At 52.6% G+C, this 13,197-nt stretch overlaps 4 protein-coding genes across 4 annotated transcripts; 2 read left to right on the forward strand and 2 right to left on the reverse strand.

The window, feature by feature from the left end:
• The first annotated feature begins 1,476 nt into the window (after nt 1–1,476).
• COCSUDRAFT_54136 (SSrecog-domain-containing protein) lies at nt 1,477–8,288 on the forward strand. The gene is made up of 15 exons (XM_005645621.1): nt 1,477–1,667; nt 1,830–1,914; nt 2,060–2,160; nt 2,243–2,293; nt 2,403–2,543; nt 2,864–2,992; nt 3,274–3,420; nt 3,553–3,768; nt 3,979–4,128; nt 4,306–4,485; nt 4,765–4,918; nt 5,282–5,412; nt 6,745–6,939; nt 7,155–7,274; nt 7,581–8,288. Exons 1-15 carry the CDS (start codon nt 1,605–1,607, stop codon nt 7,695–7,697), a joined length of 1,980 nt encoding a protein of 659 aa, XP_005645678.1. The 5' UTR covers nt 1,477–1,604; the 3' UTR covers nt 7,698–8,288.
• A 185-nt stretch (nt 8,289–8,473) lies between these two features.
• On the forward strand, nt 8,474–9,593 carry COCSUDRAFT_17982 (outer Arm dynein light chain 1; the record flags this gene model as incomplete). The annotated part of the gene is made up of 5 exons (XM_005645622.1): nt 8,474–8,554; nt 8,640–8,710; nt 8,813–8,984; nt 9,121–9,288; nt 9,510–9,593. The coding sequence occupies 5 exons, from the start codon at nt 8,474–8,476 to the stop codon at nt 9,591–9,593; spliced, it is 576 nt and encodes a 191-aa protein (XP_005645679.1).
• A 427-nt stretch (nt 9,594–10,020) lies between these two features.
• COCSUDRAFT_57054 (hypothetical protein) lies at nt 10,021–11,827 on the reverse strand (the record flags this gene model as incomplete). Its single annotated transcript, XM_005645623.1, has 6 exons — nt 10,021–10,251; nt 10,437–10,502; nt 10,734–10,943; nt 11,126–11,283; nt 11,446–11,493; nt 11,662–11,827. The coding sequence occupies 6 exons, from the start codon at nt 11,825–11,827 to the stop codon at nt 10,021–10,023; spliced, it is 879 nt and encodes a 292-aa protein (XP_005645680.1).
• A 362-nt stretch (nt 11,828–12,189) lies between these two features.
• On the reverse strand, nt 12,190–12,955 carry COCSUDRAFT_33804 (hypothetical protein). The gene is made up of 2 exons (XM_005645624.1): nt 12,883–12,955; nt 12,190–12,783 (listed from the first exon to the last, which is right to left on the reverse strand). Exons 1-2 carry the CDS (start codon nt 12,894–12,896, stop codon nt 12,636–12,638), a joined length of 162 nt encoding a protein of 53 aa, XP_005645681.1. The 5' UTR covers nt 12,897–12,955; the 3' UTR covers nt 12,190–12,635.
• Between the last annotated feature and the right edge of the window lie 242 nt (nt 12,956–13,197).

Raw genomic sequence — 13,197 nt, forward strand, 5'->3', positions numbered from 1 at the left:
GCGACATCTTCATGAGCTCCTCATATGACATTTTGTCCAGATCGATCACAGTCACGCCTTCGCTCCCGAACGAGGATGGCGGCAGCTCGTCAGGCACATTCTCCACAGTGGGATCGCCAGGGATATAGCCTATGTACCTGCAAAGGCAAAATCACATGGGCACCTCAGACGTCCGCATGTCAGCTACTGGATGCTGCCCTGTACAATGCCGGAACTGAGATGGCCCTGAGACTGCAGTGGTGATTAATATTAGGACGTTGGGAACAGGCTAGCTGTGAGGCGTGTCTCACTGTGACTGCAGATGGGCAAGCAGGTCCACTGCGGGGGCCTGCACAGGCTTCACAGGGCCCGGTCGCGGGAGCTTCGCAGCCGGTTGAGTCTTGACAGCAGGCTGTGGCTTGGCGGCAGGTGGCCGCGTGACAGGCGCGGGCCGCTGAGGCCGGAATGCGGGCGGCGGTGATGGCTTCCCGGTGTACCGCACCAACTGGCTGTGCCTGATGTCAAGACCTTGCCTCTGCACACAGCAAAGCCTTTGACTCAGTGCCTGCACCCCGAGCAGCCTTGCAACATGATCAGACTTGCACTGATGAGCCTGAGGGTCAGAATCAGAAGGAAGTAATGGTGTGCAGGAATGGGCAGTTGAATTCTGCACCTGCAGCCAATCACCAATCAAAGGGCCCGGCTTCCCATCGGGGTTGACAACCCGGAGGCTTGTCTTCCACTTTTTGGAGGCTCCACGCCCACCAATCTTCTCAAGCTCTGTCGGTGAAATGTCATTCCCTGCCAGTGATGCCCTCGTTAGTCAGAAGGGCTTTGTGTTCTGACATGAGAAGTGCCATGCACATGGGTGAAGGGCATGACCAGCTGTTGAATTGATGATGATCATGCCAGAATCCTTTGAATTTCAATCACATCACGATCAATGTCAATGTTATCATTGTGAAAGTCTTTGCAGGAGGACAGTGCTTTCTCCAGCAGAACTGGCACCTTCATACAGTATACGCGCCCTCTTGATGTCCAAAACTCCTTTGGCATCACCACACATGACATCGACGGTGTCCTGAATTCCCTCTGGAAGATCCACTGGCTCCACAGAAGGACTCCTTGAACGTACATCTACCTCTATCTTTACCCTCGGTTCTTTGTCCATGCTCGAGTGCCAGCAAAATTTTGTCCTCTTTGATCAAAGCAAATGAATGACAGCTAAAGTCCCAAACCAGCCTTAGCCAGAATAATGCTTTTGCATGACATCAGCTCATCTCCAGAGTTTACATGGAGCGTCATTGTGTAAGTGACAGATACGCAAATGCCACACGTCATTTCAAACAAATGATCTCCTTTCTGTGACCTCTGCAGGTCGATGTGATTATTTCTGCCGATGAAACATGCCATGGATGGGAACAGTGCACCGCACGTGGCCAGCTGGACCTCTTTGGAAGCGATCATTTGCGGTGATGGCAACAAAGAAAGGATCGCATGGGAACCATCTTTAGTATCTGATTTGACGCTGCCTCGGCTGGATCGTCAAGGCGTGAAATTTAGCGCTGCACACTCTGCCCAAATTTTGCATGAGGTTTCCCTCAACTACTGAACTTTAGTGAAGTATGGCGGAATCAACTGGGTCCCATCAATATGGTAATATTATTCTTGCTCACAGAAGTGGGACGGTACGTGCTATTCATGCCCTTTCACGATTGCTTTCGTTGTTCATCACTTTCCATCAATCAGTTAGCTTCTTCCAATTGAGTGCCCCGATTAAGCCAACAAAATTTAGATGGAGTTCTTGTATTCATAAAAATTGTTTCCAAATCATTTTTGCTGTCTGACAGAGCACTGGAAACCTGAAAGTGAGCAGCAGTGGCTTGACTTGGAAGAAGGCGGGAGCAGGAAAGACCGTGGAAATTCAACAGGGAGGTAGGAAAACTCTAATGACCTTCAGCCCGCAAGGGGGATTCGGCTTTCAATATGAGCTCATATGCAAAAAATTATTGTGCACAACTACCGCCACCATTCCTCACACAAGAAATTTCGCAAAGGCCCTTTTGGTTGTGCCTGCCAGATATCGAAGGCTTCGTATGGAGCAAAACTTCTCGAGGTTGCCAACTGGCAGTGAAGAAGAGCTCAGGCCCCATGGTCCAATTTCTCGGGTTCATTGACAAGGTGAGACCTCTCACCTGTGCTTATGGGCTCCAATTGCTCATAACCCTCTCGCCACACACTCACTCTCTTCTGTCTCTTACAGGATCTAACGGCCCTTCGAGGAGTGGCATCAGTCATGAACAAGGAGATTGAGGTGTGCACACGCTGCGCTGCCCACACGCCTTGTTGACATTTCTGGTCTTCACAGATCAAATTACCATGAAGAACAGTGCTGAACAATTGCATCGGTGGCTGCGAAACAGGAGCAAGCTCTGTCCATCAGCGGGCGCAACTGGGGAGGTGCCACAGTTGAGGAGGGGACCCTGGTGTTCCGGGTTGGCAACAAGCCTGCCTTCCGGATACCCTTGAGGGATGTGGGCCAGGTGCAGCTGGGCAGGGAGGAGGTGATTCCCTGCCTGCTTCACTGATGCTCCAAAGAATGAATAATATTTCTTGATCTGGCTGTCAGGGTGATCACCTGGCTGCTTCATTGACGGTTTGCAGACACTTCAGAAGTTTGTGATATGTAGATGGGCAGTGACAGACTGCCTACAAGACCAATGAGCCTCAGTGGCTCCCACAAGGTCGTTAAATGTAATAATAATAATAATAATAATAATAATAATAATTGATGCCACACAATATGATCGATTTTTCATGCGACAAGCGATGCATGCGCTGCCAGTGGCAAGGGACAGGATGGTTACTGGCATTGTGGGAGCAGGTGACTCTGGAGTTCCCTGTGGACGACACAGCGGGTGGGGACAATGAGGATGCGCTGACAGACATGGTGTTCTACGTGCCAAGGGAGGCCACGGGCTTTGTTGAAGACGGCGAGGATCAGGCAGCCAAGGTAGGCTTCATGTCAGACTCTGGTATGAAATGCAACTTGGCCCCGGCTAAGAAGGGGCGTTATAAATACTGAGCACTGTGACTCACTTGACCAATCCGCATCAGCAGTTTGCTAAATCCTCCCTCCTTAGCCCCTCTGTCTTCTGCCCATCAAGCGGCAGCTGAAGGGAGAACAGTCAGTGTTGATCTTGCCTGCTGTACCCTGCTGTTCTGGATGGAGACTGATGAGAGATGACAAGAGATTAATGAAGTGTGCTGACGGTCTTGTGCTTCCCCACACAGGTGATGTACGACCAAGTGTTGGAGCACACAGACGCTGGAGTCGCCACAGAAGACGCGGTGGTCACATTCGACAGCCTGGCTGTGCTCATCCCTCGCGGCCGCTTTGATGTCGAGCTGTACCCGAGCTTCATGAAGCTGCTTGGACAGGTGCACATCACAAGTTTGCAGCTTCCCACACCACTCGCTCTCTTTCCTGGCTTTCATCTCCTCCGCTGTGCCAGCTATGGGATGTACATATCAGTGCTGGCATGTTTATTAATATGCTTGTTCTTGTTGCAGGCCCAGGATTTCAGGATCCAGTACGACTCCATCTTGCGGCTGTTTGTGCTGCCCAAGACCAACACGCCCCACACCCTGGTGGTGGTTTCACTGGACCCGCCCATCCGCAAGGGCCAGACCCACTACTACCACATCCTGGTGCAGTTCCCCTCTGACGAAGAGCGCCAGATTGAGCTGGAACTCTCTGACGAAGCCTTGGCAGCCAAGAATGAGAAGGTGTGTGGAGCTCACAAGATGTATGCTTGCATCTCTGTGAGATTTGCTTTCAGCAATCACTCATGCTTTCCTGTATGGCTTAGGAACACCATGTTCCTTGCGTGTGTCCTGTATCTTGACGTGATGGGGATCCATGTGGGGGGGTTTTTGGCAATCTGTCAAGCATGAAGAAGCACTGTGTTCTAGCGGCAGTGGTGATGCGTGTCGCAGTGTGGAGGCAAGCTGCAGAAGACGCTGGAAGGGCCAGCCTATGATGTCTTTGCCAAGGCGCTTCGAGGCTTGTCCGGTTGCAAGCTGACCAAGCCTGGCACCTTCCGGACTGCAGATGAGGCTGGCTTCGCTGTCAGATGCTCCTACAAGGTCTGTCCAAGCATCCCAGCACCCAACTTGCACAGTGGCTGTGCTTGTGACCTGCAATTTGGAAGTGATCTTCATATGTCAGCCAGAACCATGATGCCACTCCTTGCACTTTGCAAAGCCGAGCTTGCGCTGCATAAAGTCCAAGGCCCCACTCACCTGGGAATGGGGCCTTGACAGGCGGATGATGGGTATCTGTACCCCTTGGAGAGGGCGTTCTTCTACATCCACAAGCCGCCCACACTGCTGGTGCACGACGAGATCGAGAGCATCGAGTTCATGCGGCAAGGCGGCGGCGTGCTGGCCGCATCTGCCAAGACCTTCGACCTCAACATCCGCATGAAGACCGACAACAAACCGGTGCCGCCCTGATCACCTAAGTATGACCGTGGTTTGTGGAACATGATCTCCTCGTGGCGCACATGCAGCTTGAATATCCCTCCATGTTTCTATCACTCAGGAAGAACAAAAGTGAGCAATCGACAGTGTTTGCAGTGTGGCAAGCTGCAGTGCCAGACAGCGGGCGGGGACTGTGCAGACTAGTCTTTTTGGGATTGTGCAATTTAGTCTGGAAGGTATTGGAGGGTGCTGGGCGGGCCTGTTAGTGTGTTGCTGAGCATCTGAGGGTGGGGTGCGCAGGAGTACCTGTTCCGGGGTATCCAGAAGTCGGAGTGGCAGAACCTGTTCAGCTTCATCCAGGCCAAGCGGCTGCGCATCGAGAATCTGCGCGAGGCCGAGCTGGGCCCGGCCGGCGGCGGCACCGCGCTCGACCTCGGCGACGACATTGACACAGGTTCATCTTTGGCCCCTGCGTATGCTCTGCTGCAAGCCTCCTATTAGCCATGCCATGCCTGTAAGGGGCGTCATGCAAGTGCTGGAGCATGTCTGGGGTGTCATGAATCGGATGTGAAGAGCTTGCAGGCTACTGCCTGCCAATGGCTGCCATGTTTTGCATGTATCAGGGGTAGCTGGGTGGTGTGATGCCTGAAAATAAGACTTCTGCAATTGCAGGAGCGTGTGTGGGGTCCCAAGCACTGAGGTCATTTGCTTCAAGCCAGTTTTATGCCATGGTGGGCATGTACCAAGAGGAGCTAGGTTGTAGGAAGGAAAGAAAGCCACAACTGAGACAATAAAACCCGCGTGTGGCGTGTTGCAGGCCTGGCGCAGATGGAGGCGCACGGCGACCTGGACGATGACAGCGAGGAGGACGCCGACTTTGACGCCGGAGCAGACAGCGGCGCTGGAGAGGACGACGACGACAGCGGCATGTCTGATGACGAGGACGAGGTGAGACTGCGCGCCCTCCTTTCCCGCAGTACAAGCTTGCTCTTTGAGGACAGACTGCAGCGGCAAGAGCAGGGTGAACATGCCAGCTGCACGGCAGAAGAGGCACCTTGCCCAGCCGTGTGGTAATGGATCTTTAAGTCGGAAATGGGAGGGAAGTGTTTTTCACCCATGGAGATTAGGATGAAGGTGGGGGTCCGTAGACACCAGGGGTCGTCGGGTTTTATGTAGAATTACGAATTTTCAATTTTCGGGGCGTCGAGATTATGCTCTGCCCGGTTCTCGTGGAGATTGCAGAATTAGGTGACTGCCCCTGCCAACGATGTGCCCTGTCCACTGTCAGACGTGGGTTGGCAAATCTCGAATTTTCGGCGTCCGTTGGTCGTCAGTTTGGCTTGGAAACCCGCGGAGAGACTGAACAAGGCGATACATCATGGGAGAGGTGCGCACCCGGGGCTCACAGGGCCGGGCCATCAGAACATCCGACCAGAAGCCAGTTGACAGCTGGGGAAGTGCGGGCTATTGTTGAAACGGTCAGGCGCAGGCAAAGCTGGCCCACGTGGATGTCCTTTGTGGGATTGTTTCTGTGAGTTCGCGTGGGACCCGGACGTCTCGCTTTCGGGAAGCTGGCGGGTTCTTACGCAAAGGACTTGGCGCTATCCTGCGTGTCGTTGTTAAGCAGCAAACAAAGTAGGGCTGGCCCTTCCTGGGAACGCGTGGCAGTGTCTTTCCTGGCGCATCGCGCATCGGAGTTTCTGTTGAACGCGAAGCAGGCTTCTCGCGAGTAGATTAAGGGTTGCTCGTGTCAGAGATTCGGGATGCAGGAGCGCTGGGATTTGAGCGGGCCAGTGGGGCCGTGTGCCCTGCATTGATGTTTCAGCACCGCTTCAAAGTTGTGCTCAGATTCTTGCAGCAGCGTCCAAGAGTCTTCTGGCCAGGAAAACCTTTTCAGTAATCAGCCCCAACAGTCAAAACAGTGGGAAAGCTTCAAATCGGATCTTTTAGAGGACGCTACATATGAATGTAGCGCGTCCTTGAAGCTAGGATTTACTCCTTATGAGTAGTGTGCACCTTTTCTTTCCAGCAGTGGATACCATCAGGTGCCCCAATCATCCAAACTTCTGAAGTTTCTACTGAGACCATCGGTCTTCGCCCAGATATTATTGCTAAGCTTAACTTTGCAATCCCATTTTTGTCTGCAATCATACTTGTGATCAGCCCCTGATCTGTGATCTCTGGCCTTGGAGGTTGTGTGGATTCCCACAAATATCTTTCTTTTGTCAGTGGCTTAGCCAACACGTCTCTGATCCTGTGTTTTACTTGTGCTGTGTGCAGGAGACAGAGACAAAGAAGAAGGTGGCCAAGGCCCCCAAGGCCAAGGCAGAGCCCAAGCCCAAGGCAGAGCCAAAGAAGAGAAAGCCGGCCCCAGCCAAGAAGGACGACAAGAAGAAGAAGGCAAAGAAGGATCCCAATGCCCCCAAAAAGGCCCTCAGTGCCTTCATGTTCTTTTCCAGTGCCAAGAGGGACGAGGTGGGTCTCAATCCTGCTGCCTTGCCATGTCTGCAAACCAGGGCAGGCACTCAGCAAGCAACTGAAAACTGAACAGATTGTTGGCAGCATGTTTTGTTGTCCTGCACGGAAGTTGTTGCTGACCATGCAATGTTCACTTGTGAGTATCTCTTTGCAGCATTTTTCAGCAAGGTGGGAATGCAGACCAACATGCGCTGCCTGTTGTATGGCTTCAGGTGAAGAAGGAGAATCCCGACATCAGCTTTGGTGAGGTTGGAAAGGCGCTCGGCGACAAGTGGAAGAACATCAGCGCCACGGAGAAGGCCAAGTACGACGAGATGGCCAAGAAGGACAAGGTATGTACCTGATGACAGCTCAGGATCACGTGTCTCTGGATGCGCAAGTACTCTCGTCCAGTTCTTGTTGCTTGTCAATGCAGCTGATGCCGGATTACCATTTTCCTCAACCCGTCTGAAGACCTCTGTCATGTACCAGCTTCTGCTCATTGCTGTAGCGTGACTTGTCCGGTTGACACTGACAAGGCTGGCAGCAACAGCAGGTCGATTCGTTGCAATGCATGACAGCACTCCAGTGCATGTACCAGGCCATTGTTCTTTGTTCCCGTCTCCATTTTCTGAGGCGTGGTGCTGATCTGGGTGCAGGTGAGGTATGCCAAGGCAAAGGAGGCGTATGAGAGCAAGAAGAAGGATGAGGAGGAGCCCAAGGAGGAGGAAGACGAAGATGACGAGGCAGATGATGATGAGGAAGACGAGGACTGAGTGTCTATTCAGTCCTGCAGCCGCTGCGCTGCCACGGCAGCCTGAGTCCACTCTCACGGCAGCAATACTGACGGGCCCTGTTACATCGCCGTGCCCACTTGCGCTGCTCAATAGACACTGTGGTAGAGTGGTGGTGGTGCTGAGAGGGGCAGCAGACTTTGTGTGAAGTTGGGTGGTTGATGACGAACAGTGCAAGCCTGGAACACAAGTGATCCGCACACGGAAACCTCTCGAGCATAACCATGCCTGTTCATAAGCTCAAACGTCTGAGACAGCCCGCCCGCATTGCTGCAGTGCAGCTACAGTTTGTCAGCAGTAGGTGTGGTTTAGTATGCCTATTGTTTGTGCTGTACAGCATGTGCTCCCTTGCCAGACCGAATAAAGCGCATGATGCTTTTTGACAGCCTCTGAGAGCAAGGGAGGCTGATATGAGCTCCGGTGAAACAAGTGCCTTCAGAAAGGAACTCGTGACGTGTAATACTGACCGAGGAATGAGACACTAACTTCGGAACTTGGCATGCATTCCATCAGCATGCATTGAAGGAGGTTACGGCGTGTAACGGTCTTCTGTAACCGTCATATGTAGGTGCTCTTTCCGAAAGCTCTCAGATTCTATTCTGTATGCAGACCTTCATTGCCAATCATTACCAAGATTATAAGATTCCTGAGAGAAGCCGGGTTATTTGAGTTCGAAGCATTGCGCGCTTCGACAGCTCTTGAGCTGCGGAAGATCTCTCAACGGATGCCCTGCACAGATTTGGTGGAGGTCTGAAAGAATGTCAAAATCGAGTTCAATAAAAGAAGCGATCGGTCGCTTCGAGAAAGAGAACAATGTCGTGGCCAATGAAGCTGAGAAGGTATGCCCAGGCACTCTCTGTGCTGCCGTTGAAATCTGGGAGGCACTGTGAAAGAGACTAAATCGGCATACCGTCTCAAGCGCAGGTGGATCTGACGGCACAAATACCTCCTATCGAGAAAATGGATGCAAGCCTCGGCGTTCTCAAGAATTGCGAGTGAGCACTGCAACAATAGTACTTGGCTTCCACACTTTTCAGAGCTCTCAAACTTGCCCTGATGCAATCATTTCCGTGTCACGAATCATCTTTACACTGCAGGCAATTGTCTTTGTCGACAAACAACATTGAGAAGCTGGGCGGCCTCAACAGCCTGCCCAAGCTGAAGGTCCTTTCCCTAGGCCGCAACCAGATAAAGAAGCTTGAAGCACTCGATGGCATAGCTGAGACACTGCAGGAGCTCTGGATCTCATACAACCTCTTGGAAAAGCTTGTGAGTCTCCCGTCAATCCGCAGGGAGGCCTTTCTTAAATCTCAATATATAAGGAGCGGCGCCAAGAGCACTATGTAAACAAGTCCTTAGTGATATGGTGTGGTAAGCTAGAATCACATTCTTATGGCGTCTGCAGGCGGGCGTTGAAAAGCTCGTGAAGCTGCGAGTGCTATGGATGTCCAACAACAAGGTCAGAGACTGGGCAGAGCTAGATCGCCTCGCTGCAAATGCCTGCTTGGAAGAGCTTCTGCTGCTTGGCAACCCATTCAACCCTGCACCAGGCACACCCGAGTACAGAATGGAGGTGAAGATTTATTGCCAACAGTTTGTGATGAGTCCACCAGACCCAATTGTTACAATCAGCACTAATGCTGAAGGCCCTTTGCCTGCTTCATGACATGCTTCTTACTAGCCAGGAATTATAATTTTCTCTTTAATGTGTCGGTAACACTATGCACACACATCTTAGTCAAGTGCACAGAATTTCTGGTCAGGTTTACTGAAAACGTCACGATTCTGAAACAGGTGCTAAAACGGTTGCCGGGGCTCAAGAAGCTGGATGGAGTGCCTGTGGAACCAGAGGAGCGGGAAAGTGCAAAGGCTGCCTAGAAAATTGTTTATACCCATCCTAGCCTGTATTCCTCGGGCTCAACCACAACCCAACATTCATTCCAGCTGGCACTTCCCCACAATTCTTCAGCCGCTGCTACATAGCATGCATGGATTTAGAGTGCATGGTGGTAAGCTACAAAATGCAACTGTGACCGTTTCGGCAGCAACACTAAGGAGGGATGCCATGTCAAGTTTGCTGCTGCAGTCCTTCAACTTGATTGCAGGCAGTTCCGTTCTGTCCAGGAATTACCTTCTTGAACAAACAGATGCATGCCATGTGGCCATTCCTCTATGTCTTGACACAGCAACATGCGATACTGTTTCTTGACACTGCGCACACTGCTCTTGCTGACCGGCTCCAAACACCCGCTGTGTCTGCTCGCCGCTGCACAGAATCTCCCAATCTCCCGCCTCAAGCCACCCCTCACACAATCACAAAGGAGGCCTCGGAACAGGAGCGGTCATGGGTGGCGGCAAACTCGCCCAGCAGCGCTGCCGTCAGGCCCCCTGAGGGCATGTCCTCCAGCGCAAATAGAATATCTGTGCAGGTGATCTGGGGCACCGCAGTAGCTGCGCCGCTCTTTGGCTTGCACACCATCACTGCGCGGCCGGCCTCACTCGAGCGGCTGATGGACGTCAGCCCATGGAATGCCGCCTGAGACACGCCACCCATGTCCCCGATCAGCCAAACACCCAACCATGACTTGGGGGCACGCGCAAGCATGAAAGGCATCCTGCCAATGGCAGGTTCTCTAGGGGCAACAAGGCAGCACAACAGCATTGGCACGTAATGGTCTCCTTAGCACAGAGAGAGAGAGAGAGAGAGAGAGAGAGGCTCACCAGTCCATGGGCGATGAGCCTCTGGAAGCCCTCCTCCAGGGGCAGCTCCAGCTGAGTCTCATCTTCCTGCACACGCCCTCCACACCCTCAGCCAACCGTCATCCTCTTCCCCACGCCCCAAAATTGCACATCAATTGTAGCCAGCACAACCAATAGCTGACTGCACGCAGGTCTGATCGTTCATCCAAAGCCAGTCAGGCACATTAAGCCAGTAAACTTTCATTTCAATGCCCTTATGTGCCTGTGGCGGAAATGCAGGCTCATCCAAAACGCTGCAAGCAATTCACGAGCACGAACAGGTTCCGGGGAACAGGGGGTGCAGAGGCGTGCCTCCTCCAGAAAGTGCAGGAAGCTGAGCTCCATGACGGCGACAAGCTCGGGGCTGACCCGTTTGAGGGAGGTGCGTGCCTTGCGGCTGACTGCCGCCCACCGCTGCCACGCCTGCTGCGCTGCCCCCGGCCCAGCCTCATCCGCGCCCCTCTCGCCCTTTATGTGCGCCTCCCACCTCTGCAGCCGCCAGCTATTAATCAGACTGCACAAATCCCCTGAAAGCAAGTTCCTCAAGCAGGGCATCAGGCAGGCAGCACATTTACATTTTTACAGATGAATATGTTTTCCACTCAAAACCAGGGCTATGGCCAAGGCAAAACTAGCAGTGACTGCATCATGAACTGAGGGGTGGCGCTCACCAGCAGGACCTTGCTCTGCTTGTCGGGGTCGATGCTCCGAAACATGTCCCAGAGCGCCGCGTTCTCTGGGCTGCTGATCTGCTCCAGCCAGCTCACGCGCACTTCACCAAATGGCACAGGCTGGAAGAGCGCCTCCATTGCATCCGCCGTCAAAGAGCCTGTTGCATGCAGAATAGCCGTCATGATTGTCATAATGGGTATCTCATTTGCCATGTACCAAAACAGCTTCCAGTCAGGCGTGTGCCATCTAGGTACAGAGTGGACCATGGCTCGTGGCTCAATCACGTCTGTACGGCCTGCGTGGAGGAGTAAGGGCCTACCTGCCATCTTTCTGAGGACCAGATCCCCGAGCCAACGCCGGCGCTTCCCTGCACACAGGCAGATACCTGCTAAGTCCTTTTTCAGGGTTCATCTGCTCGTAGGAACCCTCAGGCATAGCATGCCAGCACTATGTTGTCATGAAGGAGTCCAATACGTCTGAAAATACCCACATGCTGTCCAAGAAAACGCCCAAGTCACGAAGGGCTTATAGTTACCTCGTCCAACGGCCAGCAACTGCTGCACATCTGGATCTGCGTTGCCGTTGTTGCCACCATGAGCGTCCCATTTGCTTTTTCCCTTGCCAGGGCTCCTTCTCGTCTGCCTCTCCAGGCTGTTGTCCATGAGGTACTCTGACAGCCTCTTACCGGTGCCATCAGGCATAATATATGGACGTGTGTTTGCCATCTTTCACATTTTCTTATACACAATCATGAATTGGAAGGAGATCCACCCATTACTCAGCGTTGCAGTCTTTTTTAACACCGCCTTGCCACTGGTTCACCTTAACCGCCTGTGAGTATGCAAGGTCTTCGAACACTATGCTCTGATCTGAGACTTTCACTCGCTTCCTGGGAGGACAATGTACTATCGCTTGTATCTGATGAGACGGTCACCGTTATTACTCGCTAGCAATGCAGAAAGGGCGGGTTAACCGGCCGGCCCGCGGGTGCATGGGGAGGGTGGCTTTCAATCTAGGCAGTATTCAGCCAGCACCAGGAGCATTTCCAGGTTGCCATTATAATAGGAACTTATGATCACAGCTTGACAAGCTGTTAGGCAATACCGTCCGCATGTGTTGCAACTATATGCGAAGCCATCCGAAATCAGGTTTCAATATACGGAGCTCGGTTGGCGTATGATGCCCCTCTCATGGACTGATTGCATAACATTCACCCAGCAGAGCAGTTTAGAAGACAGATCGATGATTTGCATGCCTGCATGTGCAGATCAACAGTCCTAGTGGGTGGATCACCTTTGCATTCCTCGAGGCAGTGACCCTTTGAGGGGCTACAGACCCGTTCTATAGTTTAAGCTGGCACATTTCTGGCATCGTGACTTTTCACACGGCCCTGCATCACCAGCTCGGTCCCAAGGACGTCTGCTTCCTCGAGCTTGTGCCATCTTGTTCACTATAATCTGCACCTCGATAGCAATATATTCTCGGTTCCAAGGCGAGTCAGCAGCATCATTAAAACCTCAAGCTGATTCTACCGGGTCCCACGGAGGTCCAAGAGCGCCTTGGAGCCACAATGGTCTTTGGTTGCTGCTGGGAACACACAACAGAGTACTGTGGCACTCCCTCTTGACGGGAGACAATGTGATCCTTCACGAGGGGCAGGTGCATCTCAATCTTTCGTACAGAAGCTTGGCAACCATGCCAGTGGTCTTCAGCTGTCGACGCAAAAGACTTCAGGTGAAATTTGTGAGTTGCTTGCAGGGTGTATACCATGGTGCCTTTGCCGCAGCAAACACTTCAGTGGCTGGGCCACGGGATGTGTGGATTCTATCGCGGCCGCACAATTGGCGGCCGAGGACTACTGTTGAGGAGCTGTTGAAGATCAGCCTGGAGACAGGCACTGTCTCTGACAGAGTACACATCAGCTCCAGGCAAGTGCTCGTATGCGCCGCATGAGCCTGAAAATCTCATGTTTGTGGTTCCGTACCAATGCCCAGATATCATGCAGACAAGAGTTCACACACTGATAGGTACAATTGAGCGGTTCTGTGTTCGGGCACAGGTTTGCCCATGA

Source organism: Coccomyxa subellipsoidea (genome assembly GCF_000258705.1).
Source record: "Coccomyxa subellipsoidea C-169, whole genome shotgun sequence".
NCBI classification, from domain to species: Eukaryota; Viridiplantae; Chlorophyta; class Trebouxiophyceae; family Coccomyxaceae; genus Coccomyxa; species Coccomyxa subellipsoidea.

Excerpts from the sequence above, each read along its gene's own strand:
- COCSUDRAFT_54136 (XM_005645621.1), top strand. The coding sequence starts at position 1,605 with ATGGCGGAATCAACTGGGTCCCATCAATATGGTAATATTATTCTTGCT. Across the intron at positions 1,668-1,829 it reads TTGCTCACAGAAGTGGGACG|AGCACTGGAAACCTGAAAGT; the intron begins GTACGTGCTATT and ends GCTGTCTGACAG. Across the intron at positions 4,919-5,281 it reads CGGCGACGACATTGACACAG|GCCTGGCGCAGATGGAGGCG; the intron begins GTTCATCTTTGG and ends GGCGTGTTGCAG.